We start from the raw sequence: 18,723 nt of genomic DNA, 5'->3' as shown, positions 1-18,723 counted from the left end.
TGTTTGCCTTTAACTTAGGTGTTATCAATCTATACAGAAGATGACGGATGACCTTGTCAAAATGACGCCAGTCAAAACATTTTTTGCCCCAGCCCTGTTCAAAATTGTGCTAAAACGTCTTGCCTTAGACGCAGACAGAATCTAAACAGCAGAAGCTTTCCCAGGCTCTGCGAGAATTAAGGGTGGGAAAGAAATAAGCTAGGAACAGGGTCGGGGGGAACGGCGAGAGCGGTTTTAGCCGCGCACACGTCCTGTTTGTGAGCAAGTGTGAGCTCCACACCTGGCAAAGTGGGCTTTTCCACGCCGGAGCGCTGTCCTGACGATACAGACGCTTTGTGTAAATGTTTTGTCCTAAAAGGGACTGTGTACATGTGATGTACCCGAGGCAAATGATAGTTCCCGTCTAGGTGGTTATTATTTTCTTTTTCATACGATGTAGGGGTAAAAAAGCGAGGAGTCGGTGGCATTCTCGCTGGTGCCTGAGCTCAACAGCTGAGCAGAGGTGTGGAAAAGGCCGGTTTTGAAGCAAAGCGGAGAGAAAAAAGTAGTGAGGGACGAGAAGTTTATTTCCGTAGGTCGCATCTCCGCCTCTTGATGCGCGCTGTGACCGGGAGCACGAGAGCAGGAGCCGGTCTGGAGGGGACGGGACTGCGGGGAGGGACCTGGCGGAGCGGTGGACTCGGTCCGTGCTCCGGGGGGCTCGGGGGCAGCCTCGGGGAGCGGTGTCCTGGGGAGAGGCGCTTGGTGCGGCTCCGAGGACGTTGCAGGGGGCGAGGACGGGCTCCCTGAGCCCCCCGGGGCACAGCAGGGCCGCCTCCCCGCACGGGCGGCTACGGCGAGCAGTGCCGGGTCCGGGGGGGGGTAAGATCCGTCCCTGCCCGCAGCGCTGCGCCCCCCGACCTGGGGAGGGAGGTGGGGAGGTGGGGAGGAGGGGAGGGCCGGGCCGGGGGAGGGAAGGAGGGAAAGGGACACCTTTAAAAGTTGAGCGGGGGAACAAAGTGGGGGATGTTGCCAAAAAAAGGGCCCTGCGCTCCGGCTCGCTGGTGACTTCCCGCTCCCTCCCCTCCCTCCCCGCCGTGCACACCACACACGCACACTTGTATTTTGCGCTGTCGTAAAACCCACGTGTCTGGCCCGGAGTCTGCCAGAGCCGAGCGAGCAGCCCGGGCAAGCCTGCCATGCATAGCCACGGCAGAGGGAGCCCGGCGGCTCGCCTCTAGCCGGCCTCCCGGCCCCCGGCACCTGGAAGCAGGAGGACATCCCTCTGCCCCGCCGGCAGAGCACGGAAAAAAATCCCTTCTGCCCCCAAAAAATCCCCCCCAAGGCTCCCGGGACAGCGCCGCAGCCCGCTCCCAAGCACCCCGCCCAGGTAAGGGGGAGCTGCCGGGGGGGTCCGGGTGACCCATGGGTGCTGCGGGCGCTGCCCTCGCCCCCCTGGGGGTCCGGGGTCCGGGTCCGGCGGGGTGGTTGCGCGGGGCCGAAGTTTGCTCCGTCTCCCCCTTGTGAACTTTTTGGGAGCCGTTCTCCGCCGCGGGGAGAGGGAGAAGGAGCCGGAGGCGACCGGAGGAGGGGGCGCATCCCGGGGCCGGGCAGGGACGGGTCCCACAGCGGGGGGGAGGCTTCGTGCCCCCGGACCGCGCTCCCCGCCGGCACCCCCGGGGCTCCTCGGGACTGGGTTTTCCCCGTCCGAGGCTGGAAGAAGGGCAGGGGAGGGCTGCGGGGAGGCTCCCCCAGCCTTCTCCCGCAGCCGGAGCCCACTCGTGGGCCGGGGCCGGTCGGGGTCGCGGCGGGCGGGGGTCTCACGTCTGCTCTCCGCTTTCCCCCCGCTCGGCAGGCAGGCAGCGCGATGCTGAAGCCCGGCGAGCCCGGCGGCTCGGCGTTCCTCAAGGTGGATCCCGCCTATCTGCAGCACTGGCAGCAGCTCTTCCCGCAGAGCGGCCAGCTCAAGAGCGCCGGGGCCCTCGCCCAGCTCCAGCCGCCCGAGAGAGCCGAGCCCCCGGCTGACAGCCTCCGCCAGCGCCCGGCCTCCCTCTCCTCCGCCTCCTCCTCCTCTTCCTCGTCCACCCCGTCTTCCTCCTCCACCTCCTCCTGCGCCGCCGCCGCGGCCGCGTCCCTGGCCGGCCTGAGCGCCCTGCCCGTCGCCCAGCTGCCGGTCTTCGCTCCGCTGCAGAGCTCCGAGCCCCCGGCCGGGGGAGCGCCCGCTCCCCAGCAGGGCAAGGACTTGTGCGGGGCTGGCGGCACCAAATGCGGCGAGCGCCCGGCCGCCCGGTTCCGCTGCACGGCCGAGGAGCTGGACTACTACCTGTACGGGCAGCAGCGCATGGAGATCATCCCCCTCAACCAGCACACCAGCGACCCCAACAACCGTACGTATCGTGACCCGCACCCGCACCCCCGCACCTCCCCGCGGCCCCGTCCTCCGCTTTTCCCCCCTCCGGGACAGACCAGGCTGGGGGGGCTCCGCTCACGACCCGGGAGCATCCTCGACCCTGCCCTGAGCCGATTTTGGGGTGGCTCCGGGGCTTTCGGGGGCTGGTTTGTGGTTCTCGGTCACAGTGTGAGACCCAGATCCTTCCCTGGAGGGCCGACGGCACCAGGAAGGCTGTCGCGGGGGGACACTTCTCGCGGAGGGCCGCGTAGGAAAACAGTTCCCGAAATGGATAATGAGAGGGACCAGCCAAAAGCTGGTCCTTCCTCGCCTTGCTTGTGCCGCCTGGCTCCTGCCCGGAGAGCCGGGGCTGCGCTGGTTGCCCAGAAATCTGCTGCTGTTCCGAGCTGGGCAGGGGAAAAGTTGCAGTTTCCGTCAGTCGGGCTAGGGCAAAGTTTCCCCCCTCTTATCTAGGAGTATCGTTTTCCTTTCAGACCTCGTTAACACCTCGCTAGTTTTAGTCTTCATCCCCACCGAAAAGCGTGACATGGTCATTTAATAAGAAAAGCTGGTTTTCGGGGGGAGAGACGTCGTCTGCCCGAGTGTCAGAATTCATTTAGCACTTGGTGGTTAGGAAATGTTTAATCCTGTTGTTGCTAATTATAGCTGGTGTGGGGTGTTTTTTTGGCCTTTTTTTTTTTTTTTCCTTTTCCTTGGGAAGGGAGCGCTCCAAATATTAAACATCTTTGTCTGCTACAGGTTTGTAATTTTAGAAGTTACTTTTGCCTGTCTTTAGTTTCTGTCTCTGTTGATACTGTGCAACCGAGGTAATTCGCGGGCTGAGAATAACTAGACGAACTATATTAATTCATCGGATTTGCTGTTAACATCCCGAGCACACGCATCTAGCCCCGTTAAAACACTGCATCATGACTTCGGCCCGTACACATTTTCCACGCAGACCCCCCTCTCTTATACAATGTTTCTCAAAGTTCTTTATTTCGGTTGCCCTTGCCCCCTGAAATGCCTATTTAAGGAAGGCTGTTGAACAGAGGAAGGACACCCCAAACCAGCAATCTGTGAGCACATGCCCAAGCAGAGCGTGGATTCGTTTAATTTCATTTCAGATGCGGAGTTGTTTTGAAAGTTTCCGTGAAACTCGGTTGTGTATTAATTGCACCGTGCCGATGGTAGCATAGTCTTGGTCGCCGTGCAGAAGTCTTAGAGAGCAAGAGGAAAGTTGACGCAGAGTTTGGTGGGGATTTTTCCCCCACTTCTTAACACTGCGAATCGTTATGCGCTGGACACCAACTTTGTTTCGAGCGGCTTCTTTACGCTTAGTTTTACCTTGCAGCGAGGCGTATTAACGTATTTTCTACTCTCGGGCGCAGAAAGCGTGAGCTCATAAATTACACGCACTTAAATGGAATCCGAAATGCACTTTTAATCGCCAGCCGGGCTGTTCAGACGATACGTGTTTTACTTCTCCGAGCGGCTCCGTAAAACTGCAAGATAAAAGTTTTAAAAGGAGAAAGGAAGATAAAAAGGAGATTTGGGGTGGGGTATTTTTAAGGAGCGAGCGGAATAATAGCATGCTGCAGAATCGCTGGCGAAGTCTGCACAGTTTCTTCGCAATCGCGATGTTAAAGGTGTCTTGCGGAAAGGAAAGTGGCTCGGTTCTGGCTGGGACGGGGCACATGAAAAGACGGGGCTGGGTGCTGCAGGGGCGGCCTGTGGCTTTTTTCCGCCGTGAGACCCAAAAACTCTTGTCACCGGGCCGTTTTAAGGGGTCATTTGCTCTACAACACCTTCCCAGTCGTCTCCGAGTAAAAACTTTGACCCGAGCGCCCCAGCCTGCCGGGGCCAGGTGCATTTGCTGGGGGCAGCCCGTTCTCACGCCCGGGAGAGGAAGGAGCAGAATCCCGGCGAGGAGGGACCGCGGGGATCACTCGGGGACACTGGCTCCCACGCACGCACGCGTGGGAAAAGCAGAGCAGAGTGTGCCGGCCTGCCTGTCCGGCCGGGGGGGCACGGGGTGCCGGCGACCCGTGGGTGCCCGGCGAGGGGCGGCGGGCAGCCGGGGTGGTTGTCCCCCGCTTTGGCTCCTTCTCCGTGCTGCTCTGGGGGTGTTCGTACGAGGGAAAAGAGGTGAAACGGGTAGTAGGTGAGGTGAGAAGCGATCGGCTCCGGGTCGGGCCCCTGCTCGCCGTGACCCCGGGGTGCCGCTCCTCGGGCTTTCGTCTTAGAGGCGCCGGCCGCAAGCTCCCTCGGTCCCCTTCTTTCCTAAACTTCCCCCTCCATGCACCCCCTTCCCCTCTGGAGCAATCCTCCTCTCCCCGCTCCCTCACGGGCTTAACTCCCTCTCGGCAGGGGCTCCCCAAAACTTCTCCTGCAGCCACCCCCGACCTGCCGCAGCGCAGCGCGGGCAGCTCGCAGCGCTCCCGGCGGGGCCCCGGCGCCGGGAAAGCTGTGGAGAGGGTCGTGGAGGGTCATGGGGGGGACACGGGTGGGCGCCGGTGCCCGTTGCCCCCGCCGCCGGGCGTCAGTGCAGGCGGCACGGCGGTGGGAGAGGTCGGCCGGGGGCTGCGGGTCGAGCGTGCGAGTGTAATTGCTGTAAATTGAAAGGGGCGTTAGTTAGAAAAAAAATAATGTTTGTATGTATATATATATATATATATATATATACATATATATATATACGAATATATCTCACTAATTAGTGCCTGGGGTTCTTGCTTCCAGGGAAGCAAAGGGGACCGTGCGGAGAGCCGGGCCGGGGGCTGCGGGTGGTGACTGCCGGGGGCACAGGGAGATGCCCTGGGCAGGAGCGGGTGTGCCGGGCTGGGGGCTCGGGGGCCGGGCCCCCTTCTCGGGACAGGGGCTTTCACAAGCCCCTTGGCTCCTCCGGCTGCGCTGGAAGGCACCGAGCTGGCGGCGCAGCGAGCGCGCGGTGTAACGCCGAGATGCCAGCGCGGTCCTTCCCTTTTTGCGCCTGTCTTCCTGCTCGATTCACGGGGAGAGCGGTGCGCGGGTAAGGCGCTGCGAGGTGGATCGGTGCGGGGAATATTCGGATTTTTATTTATTTATATATTTTTCTCCTCTGGACTGCTGCTAACCTGTATGATTTAGCTATTTTACATCATTAGTTACCCAGCACCCTTAAACATAGCAGATAGCCATATATTAGATTGAGGTTAGAGAAGGTGGTGACTGTTTATTTAGGGTGATAAAATGGTCCATCAGCAGTAATCTCCATCGATATGTGCCACCAGGAGATGAAGGATGAGGGGACAAGCCACAATTAATTGCCCTATAGTTTTGTAGGAGAGAGTGGAGCCGGTGCGGACTGAACTTCGATCTCCTCTCCCAGAGCCTATTCATCATCTCCACATTGTATATGGGGGTCTCTCAGGGGCAGGGGGTGGCAAGGTTTATCTACACACAATATTCTCCTACCCTCCTCATACCTGACACGGAAATTTAATTCATTCACGCGTTCAATCGAAGCCGAGGAAAACCAAGCCCTCCTCCCGCAGCCTGCCCCCCGCCCGCATGGCAAAAAGAGGGAAATAGCCCCAAAGTCACTCTGCCAGCAGGGCGCTTTCCCACGGCCCCGTCCCCCTCCCCACCACACGCGGGGCGACCCGGAGGGATTCGCCTGGTCCCTGCCAGTCCCGGGCGGGGGGCTCGGGGCCAGGAGCCGGGCGGGGGCGGCCGGGGTCCGGGGTCTGGGGTCTGGGGCTCAGAATCCGGGACTCGGGGTCCAGGGTCTGGGGCCCGGGGGTCGGGGCTCAGGGTTTTTGGGTCTGGGTGGGCTCGGCCCCGCCGTCGGGAGCGGGCACGGAGGGAACAAAGCGAGGTTTGAGGGAAGAGGACGGCGGAGGGGAACGCGTGCCCGCGCCCCGTCCCCGCAGGACTGCCTCGCATCGGGCACCCGACGGGTCTTTTCGTGAGGGTACATTAATCTCAGCTCCTCGGTGAGGAAACTGAGGCACGAGGAAGCCGCCGTCCGCAGGAAAGCCCCTTGGGAGATGGAAGGGGGCTGCCTCACCCAGCCCACCCTCCTTCTTGGCTGGGTACCTGGGCCCAGGCAGGGGCGCAGGGCCAGCGGCAGTGATTTACTTTTGTGAGTGAGTAATTCCGTGTGAAATGATGGCCACTTAACACTGGATACCTGCACGCTTGCAGTGAATTATGGAGCAGAGGGTCAGAGGCCACCCTCCTTTAATACCAGCAAACTGCAGGTATCCAGTGTAACTGCACTTTGAAGCATATTATTGTCGAGACAAAAATGTATTTCCTTCATTTATTGTTACAGCTGGCTTGCTGGTTTAAACACTGTGTTGGACTCTACCTTTTACTGACAAAAGCTTTCTCCTCTCAGATTTCCTTTAAAATATGCAGTAGTAGTGTTATTTAGGTTGGAGAGCGTTTAGAGTCATATTTGGTGGAAGTGTTGTGTCCTTTCCCTTTTTGCTTGAGTATAGTACTTTTAAGAATACTCACACAGAGTTATAGTGCTGGCATTACACCATGTTCATTTTTATGGAGGCAAATAAACAACAACATATTGCACTCTCCCCAAAAGAGCCATACCAAACAGCTCCACTAGGAAATCATTTTTTTTTTTCTTGCTTCTTCCTTGCCTTAATCCTCCTATCTATAGAGCGTGAAGGTAGAAAGTAAAAAACTGATCTCCTTCCAAAGAGTCTGGCTGCATTAGGGACCGCAATAGCGTGTTCCCAGTGACTTTACTTTTTATCTCTTCTTATTTTGTCTGGAGACGCTATGCTCTGACTGTAGTCCTCCTCAATTTTTCCATTTTCAGCAAATCCCTCAATTTTCTCACATTTCTTACTAGTCTGGGGCTTGACTGAACCTTCTACAGCCAGTGGAAGTATTCATTCCTGAGGTCCTTGGGTGAGGTCCGTGCTCATATAGATGTTCTCCAAGGCTGAAGCAGGAAGAGCATGGCATGACTCTCCTCATTGCTCTGTGTGGCAGAGCCCCCAGACAGCTAACGCTTGTACAACTGTGTCCATTTTACACGAGCTCCCTGCATCCATCTGGATCTCAACACTTGTCCTCAGGTTCAGACACTCTTGCAGTGCCACTGGAGCCCTGATCTTAGGAAGCCACTGGGTCACAGCTCTCTTTAAAAAACAAACAAACAAACAAACAACCTTTCCTTTCCATGTATTGTTTAGCACATTGCTGCACTGTATGATGTCCTACTTTGCATTGCTCATGAAGGATGATTTTGATCCTTTTTGTGAGGCAGGAAATTGGGCAAGATGGAGGCTGCTTTTATAAAGGACTTCCTTCCCTTGTTGTGTGAGGCTAAGAAACCTACCTCTTATGGTTTCTCTAGATGGACTGTACTTAGATGGGTGGCAAAACATTATAGAAAGTGTGTTTACATCAAAGCCTTCCAAGTATCAGTAGGCAAAAGTAACTCATGGAACAAGAAAAAGACGTAAGCTGGCTTTTTATTAAGACAAGGTAAATTAAGTCCAGTAGTGCTTCCACTTGTTGCATTATTTATGAGATTTTTTAAAAGACTATTTCTAAAATTCAGTAACAACTGGAGATAGATGAATAAAGCATGCAACTTAGAAGACTTTCAGTACTGCTTAGTCTAAGGACAGGCTCCCTGCCTCTCAACAGCAAGCCGTAAGACAAAACAGTTTCAGAAGATGTCCTGTTTTCCAAATTTTCAGCTTGGCAGGACAAAGGGAAAGGAGCACAGCAGGAGATAAGATACTGCAGCTGCCAAGCATTAAGACATTACCAGTGTTTTAGACAGTGGAAAATAAATATCACTATGTGTGTCTTTCTGCAAGGGTAAATGACAGTGACATGGAGTTCATTTATACTTCTCTTAAATTTCTTAATCTCTTTTCCTTTAAGAAATAGAAATTAAGTATATTATTTACACGTATTGTCAGCATGAAGCAAAGAAATCCTTGTTCTGGGCAGGCACTACAAGTTGTGTGCAGGAGAGATGTTGCATATCTGGAGGTAGGATGCAGGAAGCTGACACTGAAATTGCCTGAATGGAGCCATGAGGATGCCTTAGCATGTTTAACGTAAGTTGCTACAGAGACATGGTGTCTCCAAAAAAACCATTAATAATCAGTCAGTTGGGAGGAGAGTTACACATGCAAAAGATGGCCAAACAGTGCAAGCAGGTCGGACTCAAGGGCTTGCCCTGGGTGCTAATTGACATCATGCTCAGACATCCTCTCTCTGAACCCTCAGTTTTCCTGTCAGATGTTTTCTTTCTAACTTGCATGGTAAGATGCCAGATTTGCTTAACATGCACTCACATGCCAATTTGTTTTGTTTTGTTTTTCCTATTTGGGATCCTTTCCTGTGTGATCTGGGTGTGCCAAAGTCTAGTGCAGCCTCTGTGATCTTTGCATGTGCCAAAAACACAGGGTTTCTTGATCGCTGGTTTCAAAGAGGAAAGAAGAGATATTGCGGTGATACTCCAGTTTCCAAACTAGCTGTGGAAACAAGAGAAACAGCAACCACAAAAACACCCGACATATACTCGCTGCCTTTTATTCATCATGCCTGGGAATGTCTGTAGGAATATTTGCTGCATAATAATCTTTTCTCTGGTCTAGCTGGGAACCTTTTCCCCATGCTTTTGCAAATCTTCCCCCTGAGGTCTTGCACAGCTTGGTGCAGGGCAAGGCAGTATGCCTCCTGGATGAGGAAGGCATGATGGTTTTGAGAGAAACCAGCTTTTGTGTGTAGCTTTCCACCTTGGAAAGAAGGACAGCTGAATCAGTCCTGCTGAGAATCGAGGCTGTGGTTACAGGCAATCTAGCAAGGCTAACTCTGTGGCTTAGGCCAAGGACCTCCTGCTTCTGTAGTGAATACTGTTTCTTATTTTCATAAGAATGGATGCAGTAGTACAAAGTTGTCAGGGGAAAGGTCTAGGAATTGCTACATGAGTATTACGGTGTAGTTACTGTTTTCCCCATTTATTTGTGTTTCTGAGATAAATTTATACGAAAACCTTTCCTGTAATACAAAAGTGAAATGTACAGAAGACGGTAACCTATTTCAATGGATTTATTGTTATATTAACTCAGCATACCTCCAGAGAAATGGGTTTCCTGAGCACGAAACATTTTCCTGGAAGTTGTGCATTCATGGCGTGTTCAATATTGTGTAACGGAAACATTTTACCAAAATTTCCCTTGCTCAGAAAAGAGAAATCACAGTTGGATCTTCCCAAAATACAGCAACACCATCCATTACTAACCCAGTTAGAGAAATTAACATTTTTTTACAAAAGGGTCTTTTTTTCATGGGAGCTGCTCACAAAACCAGACATGTTGTTCTCGTTCTTAGCCTCAGCTACCTCAGCTTGGCAAAGAGCATGCGTTCCAGCTCAATAAAATTTTTTAAATGTGCGCTAGGGATCAGCAATATTTGCTACATAATTTCATTTTTGAGATTAGATTCACTTATAAGGAAGTAAACATGCACGCATGCTCTGACTTGTCATTCATGAGGTTCTACTTAATTTATTTTCTGAATAGACATGCACGCACACGTCTGTCAATGTAAAAATTAGAGCATTCATTCAAAGTAAGGATGAAATTAAATCCCGTTCCAATTAAACCCTTGGGCTGAGCTGTGGTAAGGCGAATGCGGAACACTTGCAAGACATTGAGAGTGGGTTTTTAAATGCCTCTCTGAAACACAGCACTGGGGTGGTTTAAATGGCCCTTCTGTTCATCAAAAAAAAAAAAATTAGAAATTGTGTCGGGATGAAAGAGTCTTGACAGGTCTGTGAACACACCATGCTTGCAAAATGTCTGCGGGGTTTCTGCTGAGCCTTCGGGATTTCTTGTTAAGGGCTTGGCAAGGTTAGGCCGAGGCACCACATGAAGGGGCACGGGGCACACGTGTCCTGGGTGGCCATGAAGTCACAGGCAAAGCAGAGGGACTGGCGTGACCTTGGCGCTGACAACGTTCTCCCCTCTGCCTCCCAGGGTGTGACATGTGTGCCGATAACCGCAATGGCGAGTGCCCCATGCATGGGCCCCTCCACTCCCTGCGGCGTCTGGTGGGCACCAGCAGTGCCGCAGCAGCGGCCCCCCCGCCCGAGATCCCTGAGTGGCTGCGGGACCTGCCGCGGGAGGTGTGCCTGTGCACCAGCACGGTGCCTGGTCTGGCCTACGGCATCTGCGCGGCGCAGCGGATCCAGCAGGGCACCTGGATCGGGCCCTTCCAGGGAGTCCTGCTCCTGCCGGAGAAGGTCCAAGCGGGAGCCATCAGGAACACTCAGCATCTCTGGGAAGTAAGTCGTTGTCTTTCCTTCCTTGTCAAACTTGATTATTTTGAAACAGATGTTGAGTGTAATTGCATGTAGAACTAGCGTAGTTTTACACGGTGAAACAAACCAAAGCAAATACATGAGGCAAAAATGTCAGTCAGCCAACACAGCAGGTTTGAAAGTATAGCAAAGCAACATGAGCCCCAACCCGCTGAGGGTACCCGGGAGGCCGGCGGGCACCTCAGGGCTCCAGCTGGTTTGCATGGCAAGAGCAGATCATGGCCAATGCTCTGCTATGGCACACAGAGACACAGCCAGAGAAGGCTGAAGGTTACAACAAACGGTGGTCTTCATATTTTGGCCTGCGTAACAAGGGCCGAAGGAGTTGCCGGATTGCAGTCCTGGCTTCATGCATCCCCTCAGTCTGAGCATGGCGTGCAGGCTGAGGTGCTGCACCGCAGCATCGCTGTGGCTCCCAGGCAGTCCAACAGTGCTGCTGAGAGAAGCGCAGGAGCCTCGTCCACAGCCCTGCTGCTCACGATTAGCTTGTGATTTAGCTCAGCTCTGGTCCTGCACCGACCATGAGTTCCCCTAGTGGTGCTTTCAGTGCCTGAGTGTGAAAGCCCTTTGCGCTGGCATTTTGTTTTGTATTTGTCACTATCTTAGAGGGAGCAACAGTGATAATTGATACGAAAACGTTCAGGCTGTGATAATTTGGTTTATTTAGCAACAAACTCTAAATAATCTGCTGTGGTTTGGCAGAAGAGGTCACTGTATTCCTTTGGCTGTATGGGGATACACATGGCTATTACTGATCATGACCATGTACACTGTCTCCAGTGAAGCACTGGATTTTCATGCTCGGGTATTGTTTGTACACAAAAGCTAACAACAATGTCTTGTGAAAGCCAATTTAGAAAGAAAATGCAACATATGCTTATTTTACACACAGATATGATAATTAACAAGGAAAAAGTGCAATCCTTATGTGTGTCAGTATTTCTAATTTATAAGAACAGCCTCCCGTCTACCTATTCTTTTGCTGTCATTTCTTTGCTTTGTGCTGGAAGGAGTCATTTCTTAGTTCTGTTAAGTCCTCTCTAGAGCCACAGCTCCTGCTCATTTCAAGCGTAACACTATGGAGAGTCAGTAGAAATGTGCCCATAGATCTACAGATGTTATTTACTCATCTAGACCAAATCAGAACCTCCAGAAAATAAGGGGACATGCTGGCTGTTTAGAAACCCGGCAAGAAACCCATGAAGACGCAAAGAGCCTTTCTGCTGTCTGCAGTGGGAATGTAGTTAAAAGGAATATATTTTTAAAAGATATTTGATGTTGTAGAGCCAACTCTTTTGTACAGTATTCACAGAAAACCTGCGAATATTTAGTTTGTCAGTTCTTTAGAACTGATGATCACCTCCTTTCATCATTTTGTTTTGTTTTTGCGTGCTACCTAATATTTGTGACCTGTTTCCATTAATAGGAACTCCTGTGCATCTCCTATGTGCAAACAAACAGTAATAGCACATTAGGGGCTTTGTCTAAAAGTATTTGCCCACAAGAGTCATTGCAGTGAGAGAGTTTCACATTAAAGAGTAAAAGATCAGTCCTGGAGTGCACTTAAATGTATTCCATAAAATATGGGATGACTTGAAATTATTGGGTGGCTTTTTCTGCTTTCAGTGGAGATTGTATTTCTCTTGTATATCAGATATTCACAAATCGGGCTTAAATCTATTTCTACCAAACCGTGGTGATTATATGTTCTTATTTTTTTATTTTTTATTTTTAATGAAACTCTGTAATGACTTTGGAGCCTTTATTATATTTGAGGTGTTTTGCGGTTTAAGCTGTGTTATTTAACATAATGTTCAATGATAAAATAAGCTTGCCACATCATTAGCTTACAAAAAACATTGAAGTTTAGCTAAAATATATGGAGTTAGAAAGTTTTATGTTAGCCTTAAATGTTTACATTACCAATTAAAAATTCATTCCATATGAATCAGTTTTACGCAAGTTAAGTTACAATTTTTTTTTAATTTTTTTTTAGGCAAGAATTTTTTAGTCTAATTTCAGATTAAATTGTTTTAAAAAAATCAAAGAGGTATGGGGGTAGAGGGGTAGAGCCAAAAGTAAAGAAGAAAAAGATGTCAAGTGAAAATAAGACACAGCACTGGTGTATGTGCCAGATTCAGGTCACCGGTGGGTGTCAGCTGAGTTTTTATGTGGAATTGCTCGTCTGTTCCTAATATACAACACAGATTTCCCATTGGCTATCAAAAGTGAGTGTGTGTTTATTTTAAGTGAATTATATTCAAAATAAAAATTAAATTCAGTTTTTTTTTAGGGGGCAGCTATTGTGGGTCATGGTCACAGATTATTTCTGCTAATGCCAAAAATTGTTAGCAAAGAAAAATACAGCCCAAGCATTAGCTAAACATAAAGCTTTCGACATTTCTCATTTATTTTGACTTTCAATTCAGTATGTTTTTTCTGAACAAATGTTTGATAAAGGAAAATATAGTAAAAGAAAGCAGAAAGTGTGTGTGGGTGTTTACAAAACTGACCTATGAAAATTAATACAAGCAATAGAAAGTATGCGCTTAAATAACTCTTTTAGTCTATATAGTATAGGAACATAGACTAAATCACCACAAACGTTAAAGGAATGTTCCACTGTTGTCCCTTTATAAAGTTGTGACTAGTCAGTTCTTTTCAACCAATCTTTTCAAGATAGCTTCTAGTACAAGTATGCGTGCGGTTCAGTTATTCAACATTAGGTCTTGATGTGCCTCATAGAGGAGACATATCTTTCTTAGTACCCCTAACAGCGTTGTAATATTTATTTTTGTCTCCACATTGTAAAGTAAAGTTGATAGTTGCTTGTTTTCATTTATAATTCTTAGTTTTCAGTGTACACGAGATAAATAGAGTGGCTATTGCAAAGTCTTTTAAGCATAGTTACTGATTTGGTGGCTTTTTAACTTTCTTTGTTGTGGGAAACATCAGAAACATTGCATTTGATGTATAGTTCAACACTATGGAAATATGCTTCAGTCTGTCTGCACAAGCGTTCCCACCATGCACTCAATGTTTGCTTTGTATGTAATCCATATAACATAACGTACAGCGATTCAGAGTAAATTACATACCGTTCCATTACCTCACAACAGGCCTCGACACCTATGGGTGTTCATGGGAAATTGTAGAGCTCTCTAGCAATCAGCCAAGATGATTTTTTTATAACTTACAGAAAGATCAGTTCTTCACAAAGCCAAAAATATTAGTCATTTTCAGTTGTAGCTTTTTTTTTTTTTTTTCCCCTTTGGCCCACTTCTATCCAATCCAGAGTTTGCTTGTATTTTATAAAAATACAATAAACTCTGATTTGTTTAAAACAAAAACAGGACTGGGTGTATTAAGTAAACATTCTCTTTGGTAATACAGGCATTTATTCCAGCGCTGCTTGATAATATTTCATTTTTATTTTATTTTTTTTTCATTTTGAAGTAATGAGAACAATCCTTTTGTTATTGCAAAGAAAACAGAGACTTTCTCAGCAATTAGGTCTTACTGATGAGAATGAGATAATTTTCCCCTAATGTGTTTTCTAATAAAGAATTGAAAAGGCACACTTGATTCCAACATATATGAAAACATTATCTCAATTATTAATGTGTCCTTATTCCCTGGAGATAAATTAATCTAGTTGCACATGGTTTCCCCTTTCTGTTTAACATCAAAATTTAATAAGAGTAGACTTAAGGAATGTATATGATATACATTTAAAAATCTATTAGAATAAAATATAGAAGTTTAAAAGACATATGCATTTTAGTAGTCAAAATTTTTCAGGCTGTAAACTTTAAACTGTGAATTCTGGAAACAGCTAAACCATAAATGGTCTTTTCCCCTGAAAATATAGTTTAGATGAGAAGTTTTACTGACAGATGTATCAAAAGATGGAATCTTTCAGTCTCCTTATCTTCATTTGCCTGATAAACAGTTTGCTTTTTTTTTTTTTTTGTCTTTTGTTGTTGCTTGTTTGTTTGTTTATTGCCAGAGATCAAATAGTCTTTTTCTTGGAATAGCTCAAGAATGTCAAATAAATTACTACACTTTATTTTAACTTGACTTTATTTTATTTATTTATTTATTTATTTATTTTTAAGAAATGATTTTCCAAATTTTTTTGTTTTGTTTTGTTTTTCATCTTTTACAGGGACGTTCAAAATGTACATACAGCAGGGTATTCATTAGTAATTACAACATGGTAAAACTATGTTACTAATTTTCCACTTACATGGATAGGATTAACTGGCATTAATAGAAAGTATGCATGTCATTTTAATAAAGTACCATGTGGGTACTTATCGGCCTTCCTGTGTCCCAGCTGAAGTCAAAGAAAACAGTGCCTTTGACTTCATCCGGACCTAGAACAGGCATTTTGGTGGGACATATGCTGTCCAGAGTCTGTACAGCAGTGCCGTGCACTTCTGTACAAATTAATCTGCAGAGGGAATCCTTACCTTTCAAATGAAGAACTCATTCCAGTTATAGTGATAGATTTGTATTCAAATTCTCAAGGCTGTAGTTTTGGACTAAATTCACTGTTACAGCAAAGCACTAGGGGATAGAATTATGTGCATGCCGCAGTTCTATTAAAGTGAAAATTATGTTTCTCAGCAATCCATCATCTAGTATTCTAGACTGCTTGTCAGGCCTGTTTCAAATATGTCATGTTCATGAAATTCAAATAATTTTGGCTTGAAAAAACCCTTAGCTATATTACTATTATATCTTAAATTATGCAGACTAACAGCTGGCACCATTCTCTTGTTTTGTTTTGCATTTTCTGGGGATTTTGTGTGGTATAAAAATCTTGCATTTACTTTCTATTTAAAAAAAAACAAACATATTTTTTACTTTTACATGGATTTCAAATGCACATACTACCTACTGGAAATGTCCCCAGTGTTGTGTTCAGTAGCTTACTGAACTGAAAGTTGTTAGAATATGTTCAGCATATCGGCTTCTTTAATTTATGTACCTTACAAGAAAATTGTGCTAAGCTGCTATAAAGCAGCTTGCCCACATTAGTATTTCTGGATCAGTTACTATCACATTTTTCCAGATAACTTTTGTAAGCTATAGATAACTTACTTAGTGTCAACCTTAAGTTACTTTTATCCCAAATATAAAAGCTAATTTATATTTGATAATTCTTTGATGGTAAAATTAAAACTTGTTGATTCTTTTAGACACCCTATATGTTTGAAAAGATGCCTTATCTTCAGGTATCTCAGTGTCTTCCATGTACATTTATTCCATGTACACAAAGGTCTTTACTGTATGCCCAAGCAGATAAATAAGCCTAAGAACATCTGCCACAGAAACAGTCTAGTTTGGCTTCTTATTTAATGTAGGTAAGTTTGTAATAAACTTGGGAGGGGAGTGGGAAGAGTGTTGGATTCTTCCCCAGAATCTCAACATTGTTACTGAAAACAAAAATTCTGAGGACAGCAGTAAACATACACATGGACACAGTATTCTTGGAAAACAATAATAATAATAAACTAAAAACAAACAAACAAAAGTAAAACCCAACCCAACCCAAAACAAAACAAAACAAAAACCCATATTATCTAAATGGCCAGATAATGCAGTGACTGTTTTTCCATGGCATATGATCTCACCTTGTAGGTTATATTACATAATGCACAAAAATATTGACATAGAACACAAATATGAAAGCTCATTTCAGTCCTTATTTGACCACTACTTTTATACATTGTTCAAAAGTGATCCGATCACCAAAAATCTGGAAACATTTGACCATTTCTTCTCTCTTTCTCTCTCTCTCTTTTGATTTGAACTTGTTAAGAAATGCAATTTCCATTGTTGGATAAAGTCTAGTCTGTAAGGCATGAAATTACTTTTAATTTATGATACCATTAACAGTGAATTATTTCTATTGACTTTTCATTGAATGTGGATGAAAAAGGCAGTATTTTAATGAGATATATGGATATCCAAAATATACGGTGTACCTGATGCCAATAGTATATCAATGATATATTTGATAAGCCAAAACTGCAGCATGCACTTTTCAGGATGGAGATGATGCTCAGTATTTTGCAGAACTGCCTCAGCCACTTCTTTACATGTGCTGTTCCCCTAGATTTCATGGGATCAAACATGTGTTGGCTTTAAAACACAGACTTTTAAGTGTCTGCTTAACATAAAAGCAGGAAAATTCAGTCTAGCATGTACTTTCCTCCTGTGCGTTTGGCACCTTTTTCAGATAAGTTACAGAATTCCATTATCCAAATTGTTACACATGTGTGACAGAGGTTGACCTTTAGTCATGTCAATCCTTTTTGTGTAGGCCTCGGGCTCCAGCCTAATGGCTCAAAGCCTGATTTACTCACTGTAATAAGGGCAGGAGGTCGAGCAATTGTCAGCTTGCCTGCTCGTACTCGTCTCAGAGCCTGGTTGAAGGCTGTTAACACAAAGCTTTTCAAAGTGAATTTACAACCACCACCACTGACAGAGGCCAATCAGTACACCATAAATGTCAGGTTAGTGAGATTGAGCAGTAAGTAAAGTACTGGCAGCCCACTATTGGCTGAAATCAATTGCTTAGGGTTTAACTGAGAATAGCAATCTGTACAACTACATCTCTGGAACGGGCTTAAGTATGGAGAGCAAGTCTGAGTGCGGATTAGGGAGAATTACCCTACAGTAATAGCCGTGGCACCAAGCCCTGCATTTGTTCTTCTTCTGTATCAGTGGTGCCTGTATTTATGTGACTCATGATCAAAAAGTTGTTGGACCTGCCTGGTAGTTAAAGAAATAAGATTATTTTATGTATGGAGGGAGAAAAAACCAAAAACCTATACCATACCACGAAGAGAGCTAACCAGTGTGCTGTCTTATCTGGACTAAGAGGACTAGGAATTTTTTTAACATAATTGTTCAGTAATACCAGACTGGTTTTAGTCTTCAGTTCCAGAGAAGGCTTTGCCAAAGGGAAACAGTGGCTTTTTGATATTGTTTTGCCACTGGGAACTATCACAGAATTCGGTAATGAGTGATTATGTACTTGATGGTCTGAATATCCATGAGATGTAGTTACCCACAAGACTGAATGTTTTTATCATTTTGTGTAGTGACAGCTTGGACAACAATTCATTTGGCTTTGAAAGCATCAGCATTAAAATCTAGGAATCCATTAAAATGCTGTATGCCAGGATTTATAAATTAGGCAATTTCCTTGATTATTGCAATCATTTACAAAATTGATTGTCCCAGTGTGGTATAGGCAGATTTCAGCAATGATCATTGACAACAGGCACATCCTCTAATATCTGTTTTCATTGTTCCCTAAAAGAAAAGACACTCTACCACTAGGTTATTCTCCATCTCAAGGTCAATTATGCATTGCAAGGAGTCTACTAATGTAGGAGATCACATATCTTTAAAGGAGAACTACATCAGCTCTTTATAGATGGTAATGATAGCTGGAAAGCTTTTTTTTTTTTTTTTTTTTAATTCTTTCTCTATCTTTTTTTTTTCTTTCCATATTGTTTGTAATTTGTTTGCTGATGGTCAAGGCATTCATTTGAGTCTGTAGTACACATTCTCTTTGTGATCCATTATTGAAAGGTAAATAATTTTGGCAAATTGCAGCTGTAAATATTTATTTGATTGAAGATTTAAAAGTCAATAATGTGTTTTATTTGTTGCATCTTAAAGTTCTAATTAACCAATAGATATAGTGTACAGTAAGTTCATTTGGGTCAATTATTTCTGCAAGACATAATAAAGACATTATGTCACAAAGCAAATACACTCTAGAAGTTTTCCTATATTAAGACAAATACACTAAAACTGCCAAGCACTAGCTGCCAACCACAAAACCACACTGCTTTCTACCTGCGTGAAAATGAACAATATGCACATGGTAAAAACCTCCAGATGCTAAAGTTTAAAATGCTGGTGATTACAGAAGATTATTTTGCAAGCTGTAGATGAGGTCCAGTTGTAG

The 18,723-nt window shown here is 46.2% G+C and overlaps 1 protein-coding gene across 1 annotated transcript in view; it reads left to right on the top strand.

Annotated features, from left to right (window-relative positions):
* The first annotated feature begins 1,846 nt into the window (after positions 1-1,846).
* Positions 1,847-18,723, top strand: part of PRDM6 (PR/SET domain 6) — a 74,797-nt gene continuing 57,920 nt past the window's right edge. Inside the window, exons 1-2 of the mRNA XM_035567028.1 lie at positions 1,847-2,366; positions 10,384-10,691. Coding sequence (XP_035422921.1) covers positions 1,847-2,366; positions 10,384-10,691 — 828 coding nt within the window. The remainder of the gene's footprint in view (positions 2,367-10,383; positions 10,692-18,723) is intronic.

This window comes from Cygnus atratus, chromosome Z, assembly GCF_013377495.2.
Source record: "Cygnus atratus isolate AKBS03 ecotype Queensland, Australia chromosome Z, CAtr_DNAZoo_HiC_assembly, whole genome shotgun sequence".
Taxonomy (NCBI): Eukaryota; Metazoa; Chordata; class Aves; order Anseriformes; family Anatidae; genus Cygnus; species Cygnus atratus.
This window is presented reverse-complemented; position numbering and strand designations above follow the sequence as displayed.